At 42.5% G+C, this 26,305-nt stretch overlaps 1 protein-coding gene across 4 annotated transcripts in view; it reads left to right on the top strand.

Moving 5' to 3' along the window:
• The window catches only part of LEF1 (lymphoid enhancer binding factor 1), a 69,696-nt gene extending 47,501 nt beyond the window's left edge, over positions 1–22,195 (top strand). For 2 of the 4 annotated variants that reach the window (XM_054203793.1, XM_054203791.1), the window contains 6 exons: positions 1,041–1,163; positions 1,879–2,041; positions 4,668–4,775; positions 8,583–8,631; positions 9,276–9,316; positions 21,071–21,142. In XM_054203793.1, coding sequence (XP_054059768.1) covers positions 1,041–1,163; positions 1,879–2,041; positions 4,668–4,775; positions 8,583–8,631; positions 9,276–9,310 — 478 coding nt within the window. In that variant the 3' untranslated portion in view covers positions 9,311–9,316; positions 21,071–21,142. Of the gene's footprint in view, positions 1–1,040; positions 1,164–1,878; positions 2,042–4,667; positions 4,776–8,582; positions 8,632–9,275; positions 9,317–21,070 lie in introns of all 4 variants that reach the window. The other 2 variants (XM_054203792.1, XM_054203794.1) reach the window with 1 other exon arrangement.
• The last annotated feature ends 4,110 nt before the right edge of the window (positions 22,196–26,305 follow it).

Genomic DNA, 26,305 nt, shown 5'->3' with positions numbered 1-26,305 from the left:
CCATTCTTTCTCCATAGTAGAATGACCTGATTTGGTTATAGGGCTTTGTGTTTGCTTTATTTTGATGGCATGAAGGAAAAGGGCAAGGTGACTAGGGAACGGAGAAAGGAGAGGCTGGATGTGATTCCTTAACCAGCACTCATTCAGCCAACCTTTGGAGCATGAGCTTGCTTTTGATGTTAACGGTACTTTCTACCAGTTCAAAATAAGGCCTGCAGGTTTTCTGCTGCACCTGAGCTTGCACTGCTCAGCACCTTCAACATCCGTCTCAGCTATCTTTGAGGATGACCTGGGTTGGTAGGGTGGGATGACTGAGTTAGTGGTACTTTGGTTTTCTTTTCCTTCTTCCTTCTTGTACAACCGAAAAGAAGGTTTATTTAGGACAAAAGTCTCTCTCTCTCCTTTCCCCTTGTCTCCTCCCCCCTGCCCCCCGCCCCGCCTCATTCTTCTAGGATGCAGGATTTTTTTAGTTTATTTTTATTTTAATAATTTGAGGGAAGGATAGTGGGTTTAAGTGAAATGATGTTAAAATCTTTTAGCTTAAGTACCTTGAAAAGTAAGAGATTCCTTAGAGAGCCATCAGGGACTTCCTGAAAAAACTCTTCTTTTTTATTTTATTTGTTTCTGCATGGCAGTTCCCTCCTTTGCATTGGCTGGTGGTGGATTTTTAAAGAATGTTTATATCTTGGTGTGGAAATACAGTTTTTGGTTAAGAAATGTGTAATTTTTTTGCTAGTCAGTGCAACAGTACAACCGTTAAATGATTTTTGTGTGCGTTGCTAAAACTGTTTGCCTGAAAGGTAATAAAATAACTTCTTTACAGCCAAAATGTTGATGGATTTCTGTGTTTGTTTGTTTTTCTTGAATAAGTGGGCTACAATGCACAAATCTTAGCCAAATATTTTTCATGCACTCTTAAAGAATTGTCTTCCATTGCAAGCTCCGTAGTGTTTGCATTCTTGGGGTATCCCAGTGCTGTCATACGTGTTTGATGCCTGTCTTCAGTGGGGTTACAGACCTTCCTTTGTTTTCTCTTTTAGGTTTTCACATCACATGATTCCTGGTCCTCCAGGCCCTCACACAACTGGAATCCCTCACCCAGCTATTGTAACACCTCAAGTAAAACAAGAACATCCGCACAACGACAGTGAGCTAATGCATGTGTGAGTCTGCCTTTCTGTACCAGCCTTTAATCTAGAGATGTTTGAGAACTAACTCCATCTGAAGAAGAGTCAAGGAGGTTAAAAAAAAAAGTGCCTTTCGTGTCCTCTTTGAATTTTAACTCTTCTCCTGTAACTAAAATTGGAGATTTGGGCTACTGTTTGGGTAGAGTAATGAGACATGAAGCCATTTCTCATTCCACTTTTTAGCTATCAGCAACAGTCATTTTGATTCAGACATAATCGTGGACCTGTAGATGTTGCTTGAGTGCAAACTCATGAACTTCTGCTGGAAAAGATCTTAACTGCAAAATCTACTAGTAAAAAGCAGCCCTTTTTCTTAGTACTTGAAGGGAAAAGGCCTAAGAAAGAAGCGGATAAGGAGCTATCCTCCTGCCCATAGCAGTGGTCTTCTAGGGTACTGCGGATAGCCTTTCAAAAAGAGAATTGGGACAAGTGATGAATTTGGAGCGGATTCACAAATCAAATGTTATTTGCTATACAATGTCAACCTGACATCCTCCCTGAGTATTAAATTAAGTCAGTTGTCTGAAAAGATACGAAAGTGGATGGGACATGACCACTGCAATTCTCATTCTTACTACTTAAATGCTACTGTAGCTGCAGGTTGGTAATTTTTCATTGGGTTTTTTTTAGGCTGAAGGTAAATGGATGCTTTTTCCCCTCCCTCCTTTCCCTTTCCCCCACCACGTTTTAGGAAGCCTCAGCACGAACAGAGAAAAGAACAAGAGCCAAAAAGACCTCATATTAAGAAACCTCTGAATGCTTTCATGTTGTACATGAAAGAAATGAGAGCGAACGTTGTAGCAGAGTGTACTCTGAAAGAAAGCGCAGCTATCAACCAGATTCTTGGCAGAAGGGTACGTACAGGAGGAGGGTGTGTGTGTACTCGCGTGTGCTGCTAATTTGTGTGTGTTTCCCTTTAGTTGGGTGCGATGGCTCACTTTCTGCTTGAGGTGCTAACTAATGTGCAACTATCAAATTAGCTATAGGAGATAAAACATGCAACTAAAAATAAAAGCAGTATCTTGATTTTCTTTTTTCAGCATTCGCAACATCATCAAATTGGTGTCTGTTCCACTCATGTCATGGTGTCAGCACTTCAGGCATGAAATATCCTCATTCACACATGGCAGGAGCACTCAAATCACCTTCTGGGTCCTCTCTTAGGCTGGCGTCCATCAGAGCAGGAGGGAATCACTCAAAGATGGACACTGGATGCCAGTGGAGATGGAACTCCAAAGTGAATATAATGTGGTCCAATTGTAAAGTCATGAAGGTTGTGAGGGACCTGTGGAGCTCGTTTAGTCCAACACCCTCCCAAAGCAGGTCCAGTTGCACCAGGTTGCTCAGGGACTTGTGCACTCAAGTTTTGAATGTCTGCGAAGTCAGCAGCCAAGTACCGATGATCCCAGTATATGTCCCACAGCCTTGCTAAGAGCCATTTGCTTCTGCGGCATTGTAGGCATGTTTCATTCTTTCCATGCTCCAAAAAAAATATAGAGGCCAACCCACAATTACAAACTTCATGTTCTCTGTCAGTGTTGTTCTTCCCAGGGAAAGCAGCAGAGGTAAATGCCCATTTTGCCCTTGACCGTTCTGACAATGAGAGATAGGATAACTTTTGTGTCAGTCTGGGTTTGAGTAGGGATTATTGAAATCCCCTTGCTCAGTGAACCCCTCTTCTTGACCACTGACTAAAGCAGTATTGAGAGGCACTGCAACTCTCCGAAATCCCTGTGCTTTTCAAGTGGGAAGTCAGTACATGACCTGAACTGCTACTTCTCTGTTACAATCTGAAGACTTCCTATCCCCGCAACAGAGCAGAAATCTATTGGTACTTGTCCTGATTTCTGCAGCCTTCTGCCTTCTCTCTGATGTTCTTGTTACCTCTTCTTAAAGGACATCTCGGTGCTTGCCTTCTCCATTCTTTCATGCAAGTCTCGAGGATCATGTTTTCATTCTCACTCCCTCAGTAATCGATCTTGCTTAGTGTGTCAGCCTTGTTTTCTTGGTCTGAATGAGGGCAGTGGCTTATTTATCTCCATTTTGGTAATGAATCAAGCCTCAGTGCTCCATTTCCTGCTTTTTCCACAGCTTGGACAACTCCTTGCAAGTTACTGTTCTCCATGAAAGCCCCTCCAATTCCACTTTTACTGTGGTACAAACGACACATGAGTTATCCAATATAATTGCTTGGAGATTAATTATTATCAAATGTTTTGTGTTCAGTCATCCTGGTCACTATTTCCTATACTATCCTATATTTCCGGAACAGGAACCACCTTGGTTCTCAAGAGCTGATGCTTTGCATGCTGCTGGGCTCTCTGATGCCACGGCACAACGTTCCCTGCCTCCCAGCTGCAGACTGCACACGGGGAGTTTGAGGGTTGCAAACAGGCTGAACTGCTGCGCTCTCGGTAACACATCGAACTTGCCAAGTCAAGACAGACAAGCACCTTAGTTCACATCTTCGGATGTGTAACAAAAAGACGTATTAAATCATACAAATGTGATCTGATCTGAAATCTTAGTTCTGTAAATTATTCTTGCATGAGTGTGTTAATGATTTCACATCTGTCTTTTTTTTTTTTTTTTTTAATATCTTCTTCTGCCCCCCGGATCCCTTATGCATGTTGTCAAAGTCAAAAAGAAGACACATCTAATGCTGCAGCAGTGGAAATAAAAATAAAAGGCCTTTACTCTTTTTGGTTCAGGTCTATGACAGGTGTTTCAACAGGAACAAAATTATTAGATACTGATGTAGTTGGTGCCTTTTCAAACATGCAGGTTGTGAGGGTTTGTTTTTTTTAAAGTACATAAAAGCAGGAAGTTTATCCCTACTTGGCTACAGAGGCCAGTACATGTAATTTGGAAGACTACAGTTCTCTGGCTTCGGTATCTTAGAAACTTTTTGCAGTTGCCTTTTTCTTTGCTTTTGTTACAAGAAGAAGAAGTCAGAAAGCAGGTAACTTGAAGCTTGAAGCTTAGAGGTTGATCTTGGAACCCAGGGGGCTGCTGGTGCCCAGAAAGTCCTCTGCATTGGCATTGAAAACCCGTGTGTAACTGCTGCTTAAAAACAAGACAGCAAGCCCTTCTGTGGTGGGAAGCTCGCTGCCCTTTAAAAGCAACACAAAATCTTTCAGTTTGGTCAGGAGCTAAAGGGTGCTTTTTGGTTGTTTGGGTTTTTGAGGTTTTTGGTTGTTTTTTTTTAAGGTAGAGTTGGGAGAGCATGGTTCTGTGAGCAGATTATTTGGTGAGCCCTGTTTCCGTAAATGATTTTTGTCTTGCTTAAGGCACTTGGCAGTTGCAGAGCTGACAAATGCCTGAAAGTTGGTTAATAAACAGCGTGCTTGTAATTGCTAATGAATTTCATTTTTGCAGTGGGGAAGACTGAATCAAAGTCACAAAAACACTTGGTCGTGTCATTTGTTGCCTAGGTATGAGTTATTTCCTAGTCTAATGCGGTATTTATTTTATTTGCAGTGGCATGCTCTCTCCCGTGAAGAACAAGCAAAATATTATGAACTAGCTCGTAAAGAAAGGCAGCTACACATGCAGCTTTATCCAGGCTGGTCTGCAAGAGACAACTATGTAAGTCACTCACTCGAAGGCTTTTTTTTTAAACTTAACTTCCTTTACCTATTTTTTTTTTCTTTTTTCTTTTTCTCTCTACCTTGTGGAAAGTTCTGGATGGAGAGATGGTGAACCAACATATAACATAAACCTTATATTCATTTGCACTTCAAGCGTCCAGAAGACTTGAGATTTTGTTGTTGTTGTTGAGATACTTCTTATGAAGGTCACAATTTTTAAGGAGGAAAAATTAACATGGAAAGTTGTGGGTTTTTTCGTAAGACAATGGCCAGTACTGTCTGAAAGCTTATGTTCTACTGTACAGCTGTGAATTTTGCATAATTTCCTATTCAATCACTTGCTATCCAGAAATCTTCTTTAGACCAGAGCAAAAAAGGGGTGTCTCTCTTTCAAGAGAACCAAAAGCCCAGGGGTCTTAAAGCACACCGAACTTCAGCTGAAAGTAATTCAGAATGGTCCATCTCTGAAATAAAGCCTGCAGAATTTGTATAAGAAAACTTTATGATAGATCCCGCTTTTATACCACTTGGTGAAGCTAAGAAGTTTTCTTACAATTATTCTTATTTTATAATTAAATATCAAGCAAGTGTTAATAGCAGGTTGCACAGCTTGCACTACACAGTTATACTATTGTGCTTACAATGAGTTGTCAGTGCAGCTGTATGTCATGCTATGAACCTTGCAAGCTGCGATCCTGAGAGACTGACCCTAGCCTGAGATTTCCTTTCTGTCCTCCCATCAGCTGTGGCATTATTTACTGTGATAGGAAGTGTACATGCTGTAACTGGCTCAGTTTTCCGTCTGTATTAGGTGGACAGTAGTATTTCTTTACGTCAGCGGTGTCTTGAGGATGTTAAAGATTGAGATACCTAAATACAGTGTTAACAGAAACTGTAGAAGTACTCCACATTTCCAATCCAGCACAGCTACTGTTCAGCTTAAACAACATTTTCATTGTTAAGCTAGAGTCTCTTAGGGAGATATTTGGCATGGAAGGTGTTGACAAAGAAAGTACGTGATCATCTCTGAAGCAAATGCCTTGGTCTTGCTGACATCCATACAGTTTTGTAAGCACAGACACTACTGTAAGCCCTAGCAGCTTGTTTCTGTCTGTTTTATACAGTCATCTTCTCTAGCAGATGAGCTGTCATGACCTTACGCGGGTAGGATATATTTCCGGTAACCGGACCGTGTCAACAGAGCTGTTTTAAAATACACCTGGGAACAAATAGGGTCTCAGAGATACACACCCTGAAAACAAGGCGATTTCAATTGTCCTGAACTTACTTGCTGGAAAATCAAAACACTTTGGAACCTAGTCAGGTCCTGCTGACTGGACATCAGCCTTCAAGATTGTCCTGTGATGCTCGGTCACGTTGACTTTTGAGAACCTGATGTGTTTTGCCACTGTATGCCACTGCCATGCAGTACAAGCAGTGGACCTGCAGTTTCCTAAACGCCTTGATAGACATTGAGAATACGTAAGGTGGCACGTATGAATTCTCTCTTTGATGTGCTTCCAACCTACATCCTGTGTAGAAGCATAGCTCTGACATACTCCAGTCCTGTATGTTACAATGGAGAAGTCTGCTAGCTTCCTCTCGCAGTCCTTCTCTCTGCCTCTCCAGGAATGTTTGTTGCAGTGGTAGTGAGAAGCTAATCATAGTAGATCACAGTTTATCACTGAAACCTTTTCAGGTATATGTCATCTTTCTTTTTTTTTCTTTTTGCTTTTTTCTTTTTTTCTCTTCATTTTTTCTAACTTGAGCAATGAAAAAATGAAATTGTATTAATTCAGCACAGATATTGCTGCAGTATTTTGAGAGTTGTAAGTGACTTAGGGGTGTCTCTTCTGTTTCATGTGGCAGAATTTCACAAAACAGGACAATTAAAAAATATGTGCTACTTTGTTTTAATTCTTCTATTTTGGTTTGGCTGGTTGTTTAGGATTTCAGAAATTTCAAGAAAATGCATTGCTATTCAATAGTTGACAATATCTGTGTGCATTTTACTGTGTTTTAATTACCGAGATCCAAAGTAGTCCTGCAAAGTTGTGTGAGAGTCACGAGAAGCACAGTGTTTTCATAATGTGATGGTGTCTGTGTGTGCTGGAGTTGTCAGAAACTACCTCATTTGGGAATGCTGACAAGTAGTTTTCAGCCCAGCCTTTTCCTTCTGTTTCTCCGCTTCTGGTATCTCATAGATGGATCTCAGATCAGCTTTCAGTATGTTTTAGCATTTGAAGTCAGCCTGCTATAGGGAACAAAACATCATTTTCTTCCCATGACTTTTCCATGTTAACATCTGCACTAATGCGCTTTCCTGTGCAAAGAAGCGTTGCCTTGGCGCCTAAGTGATAAAGCGTACCACTTGGCGTTTCCCAGAGCCCTTGAAATCTGCTTTCCAACTTCTAGTCTTGGTCGCGTCTTTGGGAGCTCACTCACAAGGCATTGCCCAGCCCCGTTGCCAGCCTCAGGATAAATAAGGACAGGAGCTTAAGAGTCAGGCAGGCCCAGAGTGTCAGAGCAGATTGGAGACTACTTAAATTCATCTGCCGTAGCTTCACCGTAGCCTGTATTTGGAGCCCTTGCTTCGTGTCCGTCAGTGAGCCCTGCAGCAGTTTGAGGTGGTTTCTCACATCACCTGCTGTCCATCCCGTCGCCTTGCAGAGACAGCTAATGGAAAGATGTGTCCCCTCCACCTTGGCCCTTCCAGTTTGTGGCCACTGTGCGTGGCATGGTCTATGCTGGGACAGGCGCTGGTGGCTGCCAGCCGTGCTGAGTGGGGTCACCCCCAGCTGGGGGGCAGAAGGACAGCAACGGCACCGAGCTTTGCCGGATCTCATCCATTGGAGCCTGTCGTGGCAGTTTGAAGGCTTCTTTAAAATATAAATGGATGTGACTTTTTTTAAAAACAAACAAAAAAAGCTTTGACAGACAGTACAGGACAATAAAGAGAAGTCATATGGAGGAATATCAAAGTGGTAATTAGGGCAATGCAAGATGATTGAGGTTTAAAATTGTGGGTCTGAGCTGACCTTTTGTTTCCTGAAAGACTGTGCGAACCGGGAGCTGTGGCCTTTTTCCGTAGATGGGGGTGCAGGAGAAGGCTGAGTGTGTGGGCTGGCGCAATGAGCCTGCCCCGGCGCGCTGGTGCCAGCGTGGTGGCCAAGAAAGACAGCTGCCAGATGTCCATTTCTGTCCTGCACCTCGGTCACGTTAAGGGTGCCCCGCTGTACAGCAGCCTGCCTTTTGCTTGTTGCACTGCGCGTTCTCCGGGCACAGCCATCCGAGACTTGGCTTTTGTTAAGGTACAAGCATTATCAGAACAGTTTTAGTTGGCTGGTTTGCACCCTGGGGACAAGTCGTGGTTGTCCTGGGTACTTTCAACACCCTGTCTGCTGTTGCCATGTAGGACACTGTAAGTATCTGAATGTGTGAAGAGTTCTTGTAAGAGCCATAAATTATGATATCAACATATATGTCATCAGATTATTAAGCGTGAGAAGTCTTTTAGATGCTTGCGGCTGCCAGCGTTAGTTGAAAAACTGCCAGAAATTGTAATTCCATGTGGATATAAAAATGTGTGCTGCTCATGTGCATATTTCTCCATAGATGCTGAGCGCAAACCTTGTTACCGTTGAAACAGTTGGAAGTGGGTTAGAAAAGGTTTTAGCTACCCCGAAAACAATTGTTTTTCCTTTCTCAGTGTCCAGATGGCTTTTGTTTCTATGACGTGAGGTGGGAGAACAACAAAAAAAAGTTCTGTGTGTGTAACGGTATGCTAACAATTCCTATTTTTCAGGGGAAGAAAAAGAAGAGGAAGAGAGAAAAGTTGCAGGAATCAGCATCAGGTAGGCCATGACCAGCTCTTTACTTACCCTTCACCTCAGATATGTTTTAGAAACAAGGGCTTGCGCTATTTAATTTTCACATGCTTTTCTCTAACACTTCTGATGGATGTTTTAAGATACTTGACTTTGAATGCAAGCTTGTGAAAATGCACACAATACATGTCTCCTTTCCTGTACGCCTTTCCATGCAGCAGTCCTGGTGGCATCAACATCTTTGGCTGAACTTACGCATTGCTGCAATCCCTGTCCTGCTTTGCCTTTGCTTTTCTCCTCAATCAACGTTAGACTTAGCTACGTCTCAAATACTGTGTGGGATTATCGGACACCGGAAACTTTACACTGACCTTTTTGTAGCCACTGTATTTTTTTTATCTCTGTATTTTACATTTCTGTGTACACTACCAGCTGCCTAGTAGGTTGGCTAAAAGCATCAGTGAGGTCTCCTCTTTGCCTGTAAAATATATACAAAGAAACACCCTATTTTCCCCAACAAAAATGGCTGGTATAAGAACCATAAAAAAAACCTAAACAACAAAACCAAAACACACCAAAAAAATCCATGTAATACTGTAGCAAACAAACTTATTTGGAATGTGCAAAAACTCTGTAACAGAAATTTGTTAAAGGAAAACAATCTTCTACAGGTACAGGCCCCAGAATGACAGCTGCCTACATCTGAAGCATGGTAAGAACATCTCTAAAGCTTTCCTGATGATAAAACTGAATTGTAAAATAAGCTTTCTTATAAATTTTATGCAATAATATGAACTTAGCGAAAATTGCAGAAGTATCATATCCCAAAGCTAATGTTACTTTGACTACTGATGGTTTTTATACCGGCTATCTATTAGGTGTTCACCATTTCACTTCTTAACCTTAATATTTTCAAATTGACCATACCTCACTGACTGGCTGCAAGTCTGCCTGTGAAGCACAGGGATGGGTTTATTAAGCGGTGCAAACCCTCCCAGCCAGCAGACTGTCACAGCTCCTGAGAGCAGGTTAGACGCTGGCTTCAGAGTACATTTTATGTGCTGACATCTACAAGATGCTGGCTGGCTGGGTACACTTTTAAAAAATTTATTCATCTGTATACTAACAAAACATCTGCTAAGAAAATGGGAACGTATTTCAGTTGTATCAAGAATTTCTCCCTCAACGGTACGGTGGTATTTCATGCGTGGTGTGGGTTGGTTTTTTTGTTGCCATATTTCCAGCATGTGTTTTCTCTCCCCATATCGTGTCATATCATCTGCACAGAAGGTGGAATGACTAGTGATTACACATATCCAGTAACACCATCTAGTCTGCTTGTGAGTGCACACAGTACCACAGCGAGATCCTCATTCCTCACTGTTTGTGTCGAAAGGCTGGTCCTTCTCTTCCTCTCAGCGTGATACGTTTTCTAGTAGGAATGGCATGCGTTTGACATAATAGTTGCTTCTACACCTTCTAATTAACTCAGACGGCTCTGAGGAGATCCATGAGAATTCCAGGAACCATGCAAAAAAATAACACTTTCTAAACTCACTTATGCATTATAACAGAAACAGGCTTTTTATCCGCTCTCCCCCTGCCTTGTTTGGCCACATGATCCCCTTGGCGCTCAGAGTGGTCAGCAGCGCGGGCTCCTCTTGGCCCTCTGCTCTGCTTGGACTTTCAGACAGAGAAACCCAAGTTGAGTTTGCTCTCTGCAGTGTGTCCATCGTCACTCCGTCGGCGTAATTCAAGCCTCTTCTGTAATTATGTTGTCATGCTGCTTAGCCTAAACTAGGTTGGGTTTAAGACTTTGGGTTCGTTTTGTTGTGTTTTTTTTGAAGCTGAAGTAAAGTGAAAAGGCAAAATGCGTGCTCTTTTTTTTCTTCGTGCTAAGCAAAAGTTTTCAGGCAAGTAGACAGTCATGTCCTTTGCAATATGCCTGAGTCATGCTGATTTTAGATGTGGATTGCAGCATTTGGGTTCTGTAGCCTACACAACAAATGCAGCTGTAAAGTATCGTTAGTTACTGTAACTGCCATAAGTATTATACCTATTAAAAAAAAACAAAAACGCAAGTGCTTTAACATTGCTTTATAATTGATATTTCAGCTTAGTTGTCCAGATCTGTGATTGTTGTATTTTTCCCTTTGATGTTAATACAGTACAAGTAAGCAAAACACACATAATTTTATCTGAATTGATGCAGAGCACTCGATTAGGATCAGAATACGACTATGGCTCAAGTGACAGTAAAAAACTGGGGGATGCTCGGTTTCTGGGGTGCCTTACAATCTAAGGATGACTGCCTTGCCTACACTGAGCTACTTTCATTGGAGTTTCTCTGTTTGCCTTTTCTGTAGTAGAGGATGAGTTGAACTAGAAGAGGATGAATGTTCTAAGTATGTGGGTTTTCTCTCTGTCCCTTTTACCTCTACACCCCTTCCTTTCTTCCTTCCCCTTAAGCTCTGTAACGGTGTGGAAACTGTTGATACTACCTGACTCTCTGCCCTCGTGCAGTTTGTAACACGAAGTATGAGAACAGTAGGTACCTTCTTCCACTGAAGGGGGAGCGTGCTGTTGACTCCATCCACGCATCCAGGCTGCGTGTAGGCAGCCTCACAAAATGTTGCGTGCCAGGTGATTGCTCTCCACTGGAGACATACAGATGTGCTCTAGCTGGAAGTAAGCGCGCAGAATGATTTAGGGAACCTGAATCAGCCAGACTTCAAAGTAAACTTCTGAAGGTTAAAACTCTTGCCCTTTGCAAGCCTAATCCAAAGAATGTTTTGCCCACAAGCATAATATCATACCAGGCCCACAGCAGAGCTGTTGTAGTCTTACTGGATGGAGATAATAAGTTTGGGAATGCCTTTCAGTGAGTGCCGCAAAGAGCTCTTGAAGACAGGAAAACACTAGCTTTCTTGCGCATAAGGATGGTGCAAGGAAGAGGGGGAAGGAGGGTGGGAGGTCTGGGAAGGAGACAAGCGTTCTGTTATCTGAGAAGAATCAGAAATGAGTAGGTGGCAAGACCAAAGAAAGAATCTCGAGATCAGCACAAAGGAGATCAGCCAGGGATGTAATTACGGTGATGTAAGTGAGAAGGATGAAATGGTGGGAGGGTTGTGTGGTGGGATGTTCAGAGGAAAGTAACGGAAGAGACATGCAAACAGAAATGATTTAAGATACTGTGAAAGTTTTGGGTGGCTTCCGCCCCGCCCCCCATCCATGAACACTTCAGCACATGACTGATTTTTAGGGTGGACCTCTAACCTGCTTTTTGGCTTGGACATCACTGAAGCAGTGAAGTCAAGGTGGTGGCATTAAGTTGCTCCGCTTCCCAGGGCTGTACACAGCAGCCAGCTTCTTCTGGCTTCAGTGTTAAGGGTTTAGCCAAGTTCCACAATCTCCTCCAGCCTGCGGAATGGCCGTGTTGTAAAACAACTTCAATATTAATCTGCTTTAGGAATACTGTAAGCTGGTGCTCCAGTCTTTTCTAAACTATCCTGGGGTATTCCAAAGCATGTTGCCATTCTTGAAGAGTTGTGGAACTGTCCCCAAGCAGGATTTTGTTTTTAATTGACATGGCCTAACACTATGTTTGAAATAACTTTTATTTATTGAAGAAAGAACCCATATGTATTCTCTCCTTTTGAAATCAACCAAGAGCGGCATAAGACCTGATAATGCTAAAACTGAGTTTGTGAGAGGCCAGGAGGGAAGGGGAAATGAGGAAAGCTAAGATTGAGGACAATATAGAGATTGTCTGTTGAGCACCTTTCAAAAAGGTGGGTGTTGTCTTGTTACTTTAAGCACAACCTTCTAGAAGACTTGTACATGGGAGCAATTCTGTGTTGTAAGTGGAGAGTCCCGATTTCCTATCCGATTTGACTTTTGGAAGGAAAAAAGCGAATTTTTAGCATTTCATGAGTACTTTTTAAATCAGCAAGGAAACAGAAGGGTGCTAACGAACACTCCTGATTGTTCTGCAACATGGAAATAGTTACCTTCTTATAACTTGCTATACACAGTAATTGTAAAAAGTGTATCATTTGACATACGTCAGGAAACAATTGGGAAGTCCTCACAAGCTACATAATGTAACATTGTGTTTTAGCATATCTTTAAGGGCTAAAAAGAGTGATAGACAAGCTTAATAGACATTTGAAAACCTGTGGAAATGTATTTGTGGCTTGGAAAATTCCATGACAATTAGCATTTAGATTAGCAAAGCTTTCAAAGATGAGAAAACTTGACTAATACTGATTTACAATCAGAAGCACTTAAAAGGATCAGATGAAGACTGTTTAACTTTAAACAATGAATTGTCTATAACCTTTCAAACTTCCTGCAGGGAAATCAGAGCCAAATTTCAGTGCAGAAGTGATTTTTGGATAGTGTTATAACAACCAACCTGTGACTGGATTATCTTTTCCTTATTACTTAGAAATAAAATGGAGAGAGTTTGTGAAAGCAAACTATAAAGTGAACAAATCTACAGCCAGAATACTGTGGAAAAGAACCGTCTGATGACCATGGTCGTGGTTGACCACGGGTTTCTGGCCAGCATCCTAGGAAGGCGCTGCAAAGAGGATGTGGTACCTTGCTTTCTGAGGCACATGTTTTCTAACCTGGCTTATCCACTGCTCTTGAAATTGCTGCTGGAGTAGTGGAAAATGAAACATGCTCCAGCCCTTTCCATACCCCTTGACTGCTCAGAAGCTTTAAACAGAGCCTGGAGGATTTGCGCAGAAGTGAGAGAAGCGTGTGTGAGAATTTGTGTGGCGATGGTGGTGCAGAGATGTGCCTTGATTTGCTTTAAAAATTACATTTCCTGTGTGACCCATGATTCCCTGTTCCCTGTTTTGCCTATGAATGGTGTCCTTCAGCATAGGCAAGAGGGACAGAATGAACAGAAGAGAATCTGCTGGATTCAGATGTTTATATTGTTGAATACTTTGGTTAACTTCATCCTTTTTCAGCTAGGCATAGGAATTTCCAAAGACAAAGGGTATAGCCCTCAGACAGATCCCCTTCTGCAACTTAATTCTGACCTGACATTGATCTTGCCGGTGTGAAAGATAGAAAACCTCCTCTCTTTCAGGCTCTCTGACATCAAGAGAAATGTCAAAAGAGCAAACCTGAAGAAAAGCCGCCTCCTTGTTTAGGTGGCAGGTACAGAAGGGCACTGACACCTGCTGGGAGAGATGCAGCAGAGCAGACCCGGTCCCCCAGTTTTCTTTACCAGCTTGGCAGAGAAGCCTTGTGAAGTGCAGGAGGGAAGGAAGGGTATAAAAGCGATTTTGTGTGCAATCAGAGACTATGTGAGGGATAAGGGTAAGTCAGGGTAGGGGCCAAGCATAGGTTTTCCAAATTAAAAACCAGCAGAACACTTTCAACTAGACAGTCAGCAGAGATAAGGGCTTAGGGAAACAAAAAGATTTTGTAAGTGTTTACAAAACATTAGTTTTTGCAACCAAAGGGCGTAGCATGGTCACCTATGAAGCTGACCTTCGGCATTTCATGTTTTAAACTGTTACTGACAAAGGGCAAATGTAGGTAATTCAGCAGGTGAATGTCTAGAACCTGTTTCTTTTGTCAGAGATGCTCGAGTTGCAGATGCTGCTGCAAAGTTAGAGATGCCTAATGAAGTTTGAACTCAGACACATTTACAAGTGATTAAAAAAACCCACATCGCTTCACATTCTGAGGTGTTAGCAGCGGGCAGCCTGGGCTAGAGTGAAGGAACAGTGGGACAACTATTGTTCTAACTCTTCCTGTGGGATAGGGTGGGGACAGGGAGTTGACAGCTGGTGTACCATTCTTCGCTGGTTGAAAACGGTGTATTTTAGTGGATTTAGTAAACTCATCACCAGATTAAGAATTGATAAGGTCATGAGAAAAACTCTGTAGAAACAAAGTGTTTCATAAAGATACAAGATTTTGAAATGTGGTTTAATTCCCAATTGGAAGAAAACCTCAGCATTTTAGTGTTCATCTCAGGTCTGCATTGCATTTTCATTTTCTAGTGTATTTGCATGAAAAATTTCAAAATGAGAAATTGATACTGTATTCCTGAACAGCTAGAAAGCAAGTTGTCATGACATTGTCAAAGTCTTTCCTGTTTGTTTCTGGAGACTAAGATTGGGTGAAATCTGTCCTCTGATTTCAACAGAGCTGTGTTGAAATGCAATTCTGTCAAGGCTTAGCAAACTCTAGCACTGAGTTTTGTTTGTGTCTGCCTCTGACTTTTAGAGATTATCATTAGAGTGAAGAGGTCTTCTGATATACATGAATGTAAACCCAAACATCCTGAAGACAAAAAAAACAAAACGAACCCCAAAAAACTAAATTTGTTGTTGCAAAAGTCACTGCTAATAGAGCCAACCTTCTCATACCAGTCAGTTCCTATTAAGGAACTTTAAGACTTTTTATGCAAGTCATCTTTTAAATCTCTGGTCCTTTACCTGCTTGTTAAGACTGCACCATATAAAAAATTTTGAAAATGTGCAGATTGGAAAGCTGTAGAAGGAAGGAAGCTCAAAGCAGGGCCAGCTGGAGCACCACTGTCTAGCCAATTAAACGCGAGACCAGCAACCAGTTAGACAGCACAGGTTTTAGTCAGACCTTTCAGGACATCAGCTTTCTGCCATTGGCTCCAATGCTGGGAGCAAATGTTGGAAGCATTTGTGCAGTGAAGGTGTCATTGAGGTGTCGTGTGCGAGCAGGGTTAGATGCAAGGAGAGAAATGGTACCAGTGACCATCTCTCTGAATTAGTGTTCCTTCCACGGGCATCAGTAGAGCCAGGATCAGAGGGTAAGGGAACTAAGGAGGCTTAACTGGGCAGAGACACATCATTTCTGAAGTTGCTTCCTCCTTGCAAAGGCAAGATACATGTTTCCTCATGAATACTAAGCTGCATCAGAATTAAACTCTGGAGTTTTGAGCACCTTCAATCCTTCATTTCTGGGATACCTGAAATTGCACAAGGTAAAATGTTATTGCCAAGATAACTACATATAATTAGTTTTATGGTGTGTGTATTTGTCTTGACACTAGGTGAGCCTATGTTTTGATGAATAGTTGGGTTTCTTCCCATATGTGTGTCTTTTGAGATACGCAAGCCTCCTGTTGTATATTTTGTACCAGTAGAGGTTTTCTGATGAGATGACTTAATTGTATCAAAGTGAAGTTGGTGTGTTTGAGTTCAGTAGTGGTTTCTGCGTACTGCTGTCTTACACTGGTTGGGTAGTGTTGCTCTGTGGATATATGTATGTGTAAAAGGGTTGATGAAGCTCAAGATATTCAAGTCACATCTGACTTAACTTCGGTTGCATGAAAGCAACTATTTAAATTATTCCATGTGCTAGAAGATTTAAATATTGGGATTGTCTTTCAAAGGGCAGTGTAAATTCTAACCTATGTTTAATTGTAACAGGAAAGATGCTATACAAAGGAAACTTTATGTATGTTATTTCTTTCTTTCGAAAGAATTGTCACTTTACTTTACCAGTACTTCATGTCTTTTCTATTACAGCAGGTGAAAACTAGGGGCACTGAAATTGCTACTTCAGAACAGATGCATCTTTCTTCACAGCTCTCGGTCTATAAAATAAATAATTTTAAAAACTGTCTTCTGAATATTTATTATATGCTATAAAGACACAAAAAGGGGACAAGCCTATTTCTTCCTCCCTTGCAGATCACTTTTAGTATATTATTCTTCTTTAAGAAGCTGCTAGAGACAGCTGTCTAGAGCTAATCTGGTTTTTATTATAAACATGGAACCTTTCTCCCCTCCCACCCCAACAGGAAAAGCACATTGTGGGTCTTCCAGTAGGATCATTTTAAAGATTGCGGAGCAGTGATAAAGCTTCTAGTTTCATGCTGCCTACACTGGGGGCCTTTGATAAGAGCCACACCTGCTTTGGCATCACTGGCTTCAGCTGCACAAAGTGGGAGCCCTGAAATACCTGGGCGTTTCCCGTGCTGACACTAACCTGCTCTGGAAGAGGTCTCTGGCTCATGGTGAGTGTAGGTATTCCTGCTGCTCACCAAATACGTCTAGCTTAGGCCAAACTAAGAGGACGAGAAGTTAGAAGGCGAGATTCCACCTGTAGTCAATGGAGAGGTGTCTCCAGGGGCAGCTACTCCTGGGCATCTAAAACACCAGTAGGTAATTTGTTACTGGAGACTCAGTTCACCATTACGGGGAATGGGCTAACAGTAGCAAGGGGCGGCGGGGGGACACACAAGAAAAAATTACCACTGACATAGCTTCAACGTGGCAGTATCTGTTCAGTTTTAGGGTACAAGTTTATGTAATTTCTTTGGCAACAAAGACAGCTTAAAAAGTCTTCCTCTGCTGCCTGCTGGTATGCAGCTCTTGCAGGGAGGGCTTTTTCCTGTCTCCCGTAGGTCCCTCCATCCTTGTGCTGTAACAGCTTGTGGGTCCCTGCAGCAAATCGGATTACTAAAATGACTGGGGTTCTGTTGGGAGGTGGTGGGTTTTTTTGTTTAGAAACAACAAAGGTTGTGGAGTGTTTGTTTTTGTTTGCTCGGAACATTTCAAGGATCTGGTTTAGGCTAACCCTGCAAACCATGGCACAGCTGGGCAGGAAGAGGAGCAGACTGCAGTGCCGGCATCTATCTGCTTGCGCCTGAAACTCTCTCCTGCTCTGCTGCTAAAGAAAATACAAAGGGGCTTCACGAACAGCATGAACCTTTCTGATAAATAATGACCTGGTTTTGCATACCCAAGTTTCTGGAGTATTGGATAAACCCTGGCAGTAAGTCGAACATGTTCGTTTTGGACTTCAAAACTTCAAAAGAAAAATGACAGTTTCAGCTCCTGGGTCCCTGAGTTTGCCATGTTGTTTGAAGTACTGGATTTAAAGCCAGGTTTGGAGACTGACCTTTTTTCTTTTTCTTTTTTTTTTTTTAATACATATAACTGCCATTGTATGTCGTCTTGTCTTTTCTTACAGCTGTATGAAAACAACCTATGGTGGGGGAAAGATGTAGAAAAAAAGCACCTGGTTTAAAATTTTTACTTTCTGAAGGGTTAGCTACCTCTCTTACTCTGTACTTACTCCTGTACCGACCCAGACACTCTGGACTTTCTTCTATAACCTCTTCCAATTAGGATGACCTGGATGAAGCTGCATAATCCTCTCCCTTGTTCTAGAAAAATGGAGATGAGTTAAAGACTAGAGGAGGAAGACAAGGCCCTTGCAGACCCACCCTTCAATCCGTCTCATTCCCGTGCATGGGGAGGACTTCGGATCCCCCTCTGATGCTCTAGCCCTCAGTCATTGAGCCCAGGCTTGTTAGGAGGCTTTAATTTTACTGTAGCGATTCCTGAAGTACAGTTTTATCACTTCAGTAGTAAGGCTTTTCTGTTTACACTGAATTATTGTTGAATTTTATTTCTCTTTTCTTTCTGGAGGTGGTTTGGGGTTTTTTCCCCCCCCATTCCTCCTGCAGTCAGATGTACGCTGCAAATGGCACAGACAGTGCCTCCTATTGTGGCTTGGGCTCAAGGCTTCACATATGTAAAATGTGACTTGCAGCACTTTCTTTGAAGCCTAACCACAGCCAGGGAGCTGTAATTGCAGTCTTTGATTGCGCCGACTTCACTTGTGGATTGGGCTTTGCTAGGGCATGCCTCGCTTGGCCAGACTTCAGCTACAGCCCCCCAGTGAAGCCTTAGATGTGGTAAGTCTTCAGTCTCCTTCGCACATGCCTGTGGTTTCTTGAAAAGAATCCTGATTTGACCTGTTTTATATCTGTAAGGCAACATCATCGTCATTCGTATTTTTTAGGTATTATTTGGTTTATCAGCAGTGGAAGCAATTTCCAGCGTGTAGCCTTAATGTGCAGCTGGGGAACGGCTGGGTTCTAGATGCTGTTTTCAGGACAGCTACTGTGTAATTTGCCGTGCTGCAGTATTCACTTAAAAATATTTGGGGCTTCACTGTGCCTGAGCCCTTGCAGCATTACAGTAGTATCTGCAGCCGCTCTATCGGAGCGGGGGATAATGAGGCGCCACGGAAAGCTGTGAAAGCTGCGTTTGGATTGAGAGAGAAGCGATGGCCGCCGTTTGAAAAAGCAGAGGGCCAGAGCAAGGCCGCAGTCGTTATTTTAACCTCCTGACTTCAAAGACAGCTTGCTGATATGGGAAGGGGGGAGGAGGCAGGGAACCATCTCAACAGAAGAGCATTTCATTTCCTTCGGTGAAGTAGACATTCCTGGCTGCTAATGGGGAGTAGCTCTGAATCACGGCGCTTGTATCAGACTGCTGTGAACTACTGGCCTGGCGCCTCAAGGCCATTCCTCAACAGGAAGCTGAATGTTTTCATGTAAGACTGAGAGGAAAACCTTCCCAGGAAGAGCAACCTGGACCAAACCTTTGAAAATCCGGGATGAAAAGGCACAAAATAAATATAAAGCTGCAGGGTGCTCTCCCCAGTGTTCCTCTGCTGTTTGCTTGGCCTCTCTTTCGTGCTCCTTGGAAAGGTAGAGCCCTTCGCAGCGCTTTGATCTGCATGTGCTACGGAGCACTGTGCTACTTTATAAAAAAAAAAAGAAAAAAAGAAAAAAAAGGCAGGAAACTCAGATGGCTTTTTTTAGTTGGGACTTGGGCTGGTTTTATGAGGAAATGGGAACTGAATTAGTCAATACAGACCACCTCTGTTGAAACCACTGGTTTGCCAGCAGACTTTCAGCTGTGCTGTTTAAGAAGTCACAGTGGCTTTAAATGTCCTTTTGTGGCTACAAGCAGCAGGTGAAAAATTATTCATTATGTATCAGGGATGGTGGTATTTGGGGGAGGGGACAGTGTCCCTCAAAATAGAGCTATACAGGACAGTTTGATATAAACTTGTGCTTGTTCTTTCTCCCTTACTTAGTCTGCAGCTAAACTTCCCCAGTGTCCTCAACCTTCCACTAAAACAATGGTCACGTGAGTGGGCTCTGATGAGGAGTCAACTTGTTTAGCAAGATTCTGGGGCCCCAGCTTGAGCTTACTAAAATAAAAGGGTCCAACATCAGGTTTGGAGGCTTTCTACCCTGGAGTACGTTAGCCTGTGTAACTCCTTATTCAGGAGCTGTATTCAACGAGCATGGGCAAAATGTCTTGCGTTGGAACAGCTTACACAGAAGCTGCAGCAGACGGGAGGTGGGTACCTAGTTATAAATGGCCCTCATTTAAATACTGCTGCTGTAATATTTGCTGATTAACTCTGATTGTGGCTCTTACAGGCTCAAGCAGTCTATCTATTATGATCAATCTAACAGAAGTTTGACTTGTGGTTTAAACCATTTCTTCATAAGCTTGTTCTGTCTTGCCTTGGATGATTCAAGATGCTGGCAGTGTATCTTCTTTGTGTGACTAAGCATTTTGTGTTTCTTCTGGTGAAAATTCACTCGCCTTCTCCAACGAACTGCATTCCTGTGCTCATTTTGGTCATTCTCAAAAGCTCTGCTCATTGAACCCTCTACTTGTTTGGCAGCTGAGTAGTACCTGGAGTCCTAGAGGTTAATGTAGATACTTTTGAGATACCAATAATCCCGAAACCATTAGTGGAGAGCATGTGTCCGTCTTTGGAAAAACGCCTGGCTCATTAGACAGTCTTTGGGTGGAGTCCCTGTTACAAACCAGTTGTCTGGGTCAGAAGGGCAGGGGTGATGGTTGAGTTAGCAATTGCATAAGTCAGCTGATGTAACCCACAGACCTAAAGATGAAGAACTGTTCCTCCCTGGATGAGCAGTGCCTGTAAGGCTTGCACTGTCGGCCTTTTCACATGCTATAAGAGCATAAATCCTTCCAAGATCCTAGTGAACTTTACTGCTAGGTAAGAGGCCCATGGCTGCTACACAACTGGAAGATGTTCCCTACCCCGCTGAAGAGCAGAACGAATTCTCCCCAGTCGTGTGGATGCATGATAGGGTCAGTGTTCACACAGACCTCACCCACCACATTCCTCTACCCAGCTGCTTACAGAAGACAGCATTTCTTCATTTCTGCAGGGATTAGAGCTTGAAGCTGTGAAACAGAGATTTAATTGACTCAACCACTGTAGTACCAAAGCCTAAGGATGTCTGATTTTGTAACAGATATCTGGGTCAAATGTTGTAGATAAATGAAATCCACTACAAAAGGGAATTACTTCTGTAATATGTTGAATGTCTAAATAGCTTAAAAACCCACCTTTCTAGTTGGTGTAGACATCTGTTTACAGTCAAAAGTATTCTCCATAAATATTCTTGCAAACTTCAAGCAAGTACCAATATTCTGCACTTAACTTTGACATTGCAAATGCCCATTCCACTAATACAGTTGTATCATAAAGTTACAGTGACCCATCACCAGCTTCTTTGAAGGATTTGAAAAAAAAAAAAAAAAAAAAAAAAGGCTTCATATAGTCTTTCTCTCTCTCTCTCTCTCTCCCCTCCCTGTAGGTGGGAAAAGAAATGCTTTCTCAACTTGCAAAGCAAAGGCGGCGACACCAGGACCCCTTCTGGAGATGGAAGCTTGTTAAACCCTAGGTGTGTCCTTCATCCACACAGACCACCCCCAAGGAGTCTGTCTAGGATGTCATTCACCCTGATGTCACTGCTAGAGACACTGAATCATAAAGACAATCACTGCCAAAATCCTTCACTGTCACAAGGTCCAGCCCCGATACAAATAGAGCAAATGAGCTCCTGGGTCAGCGGAGCAGCTTTTGTCTTCACTCCACCTCTGCCTTGCACTCTTAAGCCCCCGTCTCATCTGTGTCCATATCGAGTCAGCAAACAAAGTAGCGTGGCTGTCTCTGCCTGCTTCAGCCAACAGAATAACGTAGACCACAGCTGCCCCATACAGCACATCAAGGAATGGAATTTGCCTGGACCAGGATGACACACTCAACCTTCTTTTTATTTAATGGTGCGACAGGATCAATTTTGGTTTTAGCTTTTTTAAGAAACTTGAATGCTTTTATATTTTAACTTTTAGTTTGTAATTTCTTTGGTGTATATTTTACTAGGTATGAGCTTTTAAACAAGTGTCAGAAATCTGAAATACTTTTTAAAATAAAAGGGGTTTTTCTTTTTTTTTTTTTTCTGACAGAGGAAAAACCTGTATGGAAAAAAGGTGGCTTTTTTTGTTAAACTATTTGTAACAAATAGTGGCCTCTCAGTCTATATAATACAGTGTCCTATAGAACTAAATAAATGTAACAACAGTCAGCTGGTCAGTAGACACCTCAGTCTTGCATCATCTACTCTGTATACATAAGCAATACATCCAGCAGATCTGACTGCAGTGAGTTCTCCTTCTCACCCATTCCCCTTCTCCTTGTAAAAAGCCCAGCACTTGAATTATTACTTCAATTGTTCTGTATTTGTATCTGTTTTTGTTAGCCTGTTAGTGGGATTTTATGCCAGTTGTTGAAATGAGCATTGATGTACCCATTTTTTAAAATAGTAAGGCGCAGCCTTTGCCAAAAATACTGTCAACCGATTATTTTTTTTTTGTCATTCCAGTTTGAGTTAATGTGCTGAGCATTTGTTTTTTAATAAAAGCTTTGTAATAAAACTAAAGTCAATTGTCTGGCTTGAAAAAAAATGAGACTGGCTTGCGCCAGAATCCCTCGAAGGTAAGAAGCAAGCCCAGGAAGACACAGTCACTTCTAAGGCTGAAGATTTTTGGCTCATTCTTTCCTTGTAGGAAACGCAACGTGTCTGTTTGGCTGTTTGCTCATCTGAAGTAAAATCATTTTGGAAGAGGCGCTTTTTTTCTTCCTAAAGAGAGCAGAAGTCTCTTGTTTTCATACCAGGAGTAAGGAATGGGCAGGCTCAGTGCTCCCTTTTGCTTCTCAGTTAGATACGGCCCAAGTGGAAGTACCAGGATCTGTGATCCCTCCCTCTATCTTCAGTTTCCTATGAAAATCTTAGTGAACGCAGCAGTGGTTTTAAGCTGGTGATTAGGATTATGGATTCTGGATGCAGTCCGTGCCCACACAAGGGGTAGGAGACTACAGTTGAATTTCTTATAGCTCTGTAAATTACCCCGCGGTCAAGGACTGGAGCTGGATGCAGAATCAGCTGTGGAGGGCCTGGTTTCTTTCATGGTGTCAGATGCAGAGAGTCGGCATCGCCTGCCTACTGCCAGTGGTGCCCGTGAGACGTTCCTGCGAAAGCAAGCAGCTCCTCTGCACCCTTCAAAACTGAAAACGCAGGCGTTTGAGTCTTTCAAGCCCCAAACACTACCGGCAACTTCTCTCACACCTTTCCCCTTTCGTTCAGGGACTGGTATTCCACAGCTTTGAAAAACAGACACAGCTGCCCGACTTCTACTAAAGGACCTCTAAAGGTAAAAAAAAACCCACTGTAGCCATAGACAAACTATTTCAATAGTTTGTGAGCACCACTGCAAAAGAAATATTATGCACTGTACACTGAATCAGCATACCCTGTATTCTAGCTTCCTGCATCTTGTTTGATGTGAGACTGAACTAAGTCAAGCTTGAGCTACAAGAAATTACATAGGCGAGTTACTGCCTAAGGAAGCTTTGTGATTAAATTGTTTATAACTGACCCTTAAACTGTTGCGTAAGAAATTTCATAATTAAAAATGTTATAAAACAGCTTCCTCTTAAACCAGCATGCACTGCACACAAAACCGATTGTAAGAATGTAACCAGCATATTAGTTCTTGCAATATTTATTTCTAGCAACTAGTGATTACATTAAAAAAAAACAAAACAAAAAAACCAAACAAGTGACCAGGCAAGGCAACGCTCTCAGATGGACGGAGAAAACAGCTCTGAGAACAGCAACTGTTATACTGGAATTTTGCAAGACTTGGCTACATTTCCATTCCAGTCAGTTATCCCAGCCTTTGCTGGAAACCTGTCTGGGTTTTGGTTTGGGCTTTGGTTTTGTTTTTTGTTGTTGTTTTTAAAGGGAAAAAAGCAAGTACTTTAGCACAGTAATTGTTCTAAATCAAGGATTACTGCAGTCAGTTCTGTAAATTACATGTTCCAAAGATAACAGTTCTTTTAAAAACTTTTTAAAACATGACTACTTTATTTAGATTTTTTAATGGCTATTTAAAAAGCCACTTACCCCTTTTGCAAAAAAAAATGTTCCCAATAGCAGTATTAACCTTATGTAGCACGTTGTCCCAAATACACTGTGTAGTGAACAGTTGCCTGTCTTAAGGATGAAAGGTCTTTCAGCTCTAATAGTGAAGGAGAGAAAGAGTTCAGGAGCTAAAAATAACATCTCTGCTGTTAACATACAGTGAGCAAGCACCATGTGTTGGGCTCATTCATAGATCAAAGCCCTTTCACTCATAGCAACTATGGGAAAGGTCAACTAATATGCAAGGCTTCGGATGCTCCCATGAGAGTACCTGAAACAGAGCGCTATCCTGGAATACCCTCTGTGACGGGTCAGTGTCCGCTCCTCCCCTCACTGCTGATTGGCATTTGTTCCTGTGGGACTGAAAGAGCAAAACGCCCTGGGCCCTCACTGTACCACACCAGCTTGTCAGTGGAGACAGATGAGCTAGTAGAAATGGCCTAGCGATGATGGTGTTACCCTGGCTGTAAGACTAGGTTTAAATCCTTGTGATACCAAGTAAATTATTCCAGGTGAGACGCAAAAACGACACCAAAATTCCTGATGAGCAATTAAAGCAGAAGCCAGCATCTAACCATGTCTCTCTCAGGTGCCTGAGGAGATGATTACCCTGTATTTCCCACAGAAAATGTCTTTAAGGATTTAAATACTCCTACCTAATGGCTGAGTTAATTATCCAGATGCTTCTATACAAGCATTCATAAACCCGCTCTCTCCCTCTATATTTCATTCCCTGCACGTGCCAAAACCAGTTCTGCACAGATCACGGTACAGGTAGTCCCATTCATAAACACAGGAGATATCCAAGTAGCTAGGAAACGCACGTCCTTCCCCCTCCTCTCACCGAAAAAACAGCAAAGGGCAAAGACACAGAACAGGGCAGTTGCGCCAGGATTATTTACAACTAATTGGGCCAACATCACAGGATGGTCTGCCTCCCCAGGCTTTTGGATCACCTGGACCAGAGCCACTTCCCCTCCGTTACATTAAAAGAACAATGCTCCAGGCTAACTTTGGCTTACACAGCAAGTGATGACAGATTCACTAGTTGTGCTTATAGGGACTCACCAGCTCTAGAGAATTATCTTCTGTTGTAGTTTCCGCTTTGGATTAGCTAACGGAAAAGGCAGTAAGTTAGTTGTACAAGTGATGGCTCGATGGTTTGGTCAATCTGCAGCATATGTGGGACCTTAAGGACCCAACCCTTGCTCCCGGCTGTATGACAGCAGAATCCAGAGTGTCAGTCATCCGCACTCCTTTGAAACCACAACAACACACATGGCTTTGGAGCAACCACTCCCTGTTTCCTGATGGCCTCCTGCTCTGATCTACGTGGCGGCTAATTAGGCTAAAGCAAGACAGGCAGAAAACGAAGGACACTGCAGAGACTAAGAAATGCCCAGTAACCTCTCCAATAACGTAACTGCAGTTTGTTCCCTTGCATTCACAAGGGGGCTAACATGCCAGGCAGCCTCCCCTCCAGCATAAGGACCTAATACCAAGTAGAAGATTACAGGGTAAAGAAGCGGCTCCATAAATAGCCAGAAGCCTGTCAGCTATGAACACATTTCTCCAAAGTCAGGTCAGTGACAAAACTACTGGGCTAAGAAGGAAGTTAGCCAAAAGAAGAGCGGCTGTAACAGGAAAATGTCCTGCTGTAAACACAGATGTTCTGAGATGAAGCCTAAAACCTAGAAAGTGCGCCCAAACACATTCATTTTTACACATGACAGGCCAGGAAGAGAACCTCTGGATTAATGCATGAATTTACTCTGTGAGTCTCCTCATGGATACAAAGATCATCTTTAGAAAGCAAGCACGCAAACAAGCATCTGCAGCCCCAGGAAAAGGGACATATCTGCCAGAAATACGGGAAATGAACCTCTTAACCACCAGCTTCCAGACATCTGCTCCCCATCCTCCCAGGTAAATACTCATACCTTCAGGCCATTGGCTTTAGATGACGTCTTCTCCCTGGCTGGCACACTCCTCCTGCAACAACCATAACTTCACTGAGCCACAGAAGCAGCATCTGCTTGGCTGAGATAACAGTCACTGCTTACCTGGTCTGCGATACTAAGGGTTTCTTCTAATGATATTCTACAAAACACATTTTGATAAACTCACCCATCCCACCTCCCAGAAATACAAATAAGTGACAGGTTTGTTCATCCCTCTCGGCTATGGAAAACCAACATGAACCAGCAGAGCTAGGAGAAAAATTTCCATCTGTCTCATACCAAAAGAGCAATTTGCCCAAGAACTGGTCTGTCCTGTTCACTGTGCTGAAAAAAGGTAACTATGACAAAATAGAATCTTCAGCAGAATAAGAAAAACAACACACTGCACAACTTAATGGTGGTCAAGACACTTATTTGGAGAGGCAACTCTTTGAATTTGAACTAATTTCCTACAGTAAGAAAACTGGCTAAAAATTCCTGCAGGATGTTGATTAGGCTGAGGTAGGACCATCTCTGTGTCTTCTTTAAGAGAGAACAAGCCACAGAGACAAGGACTCAGATCTTGACAAATCAAAATGCTATATAAGGGTTAGGTTTTCTCATC

The sequence above is a fragment of the Rissa tridactyla genome, chromosome 5 (genome assembly GCF_028500815.1).
Source record: "Rissa tridactyla isolate bRisTri1 chromosome 5, bRisTri1.patW.cur.20221130, whole genome shotgun sequence".
NCBI lineage: Eukaryota > Metazoa > Chordata > Aves > Charadriiformes > Laridae > Rissa > Rissa tridactyla.
Note: the sequence above shows the minus strand (reverse complement) of the source record. Positions and strands in the feature narration are given on the sequence as shown.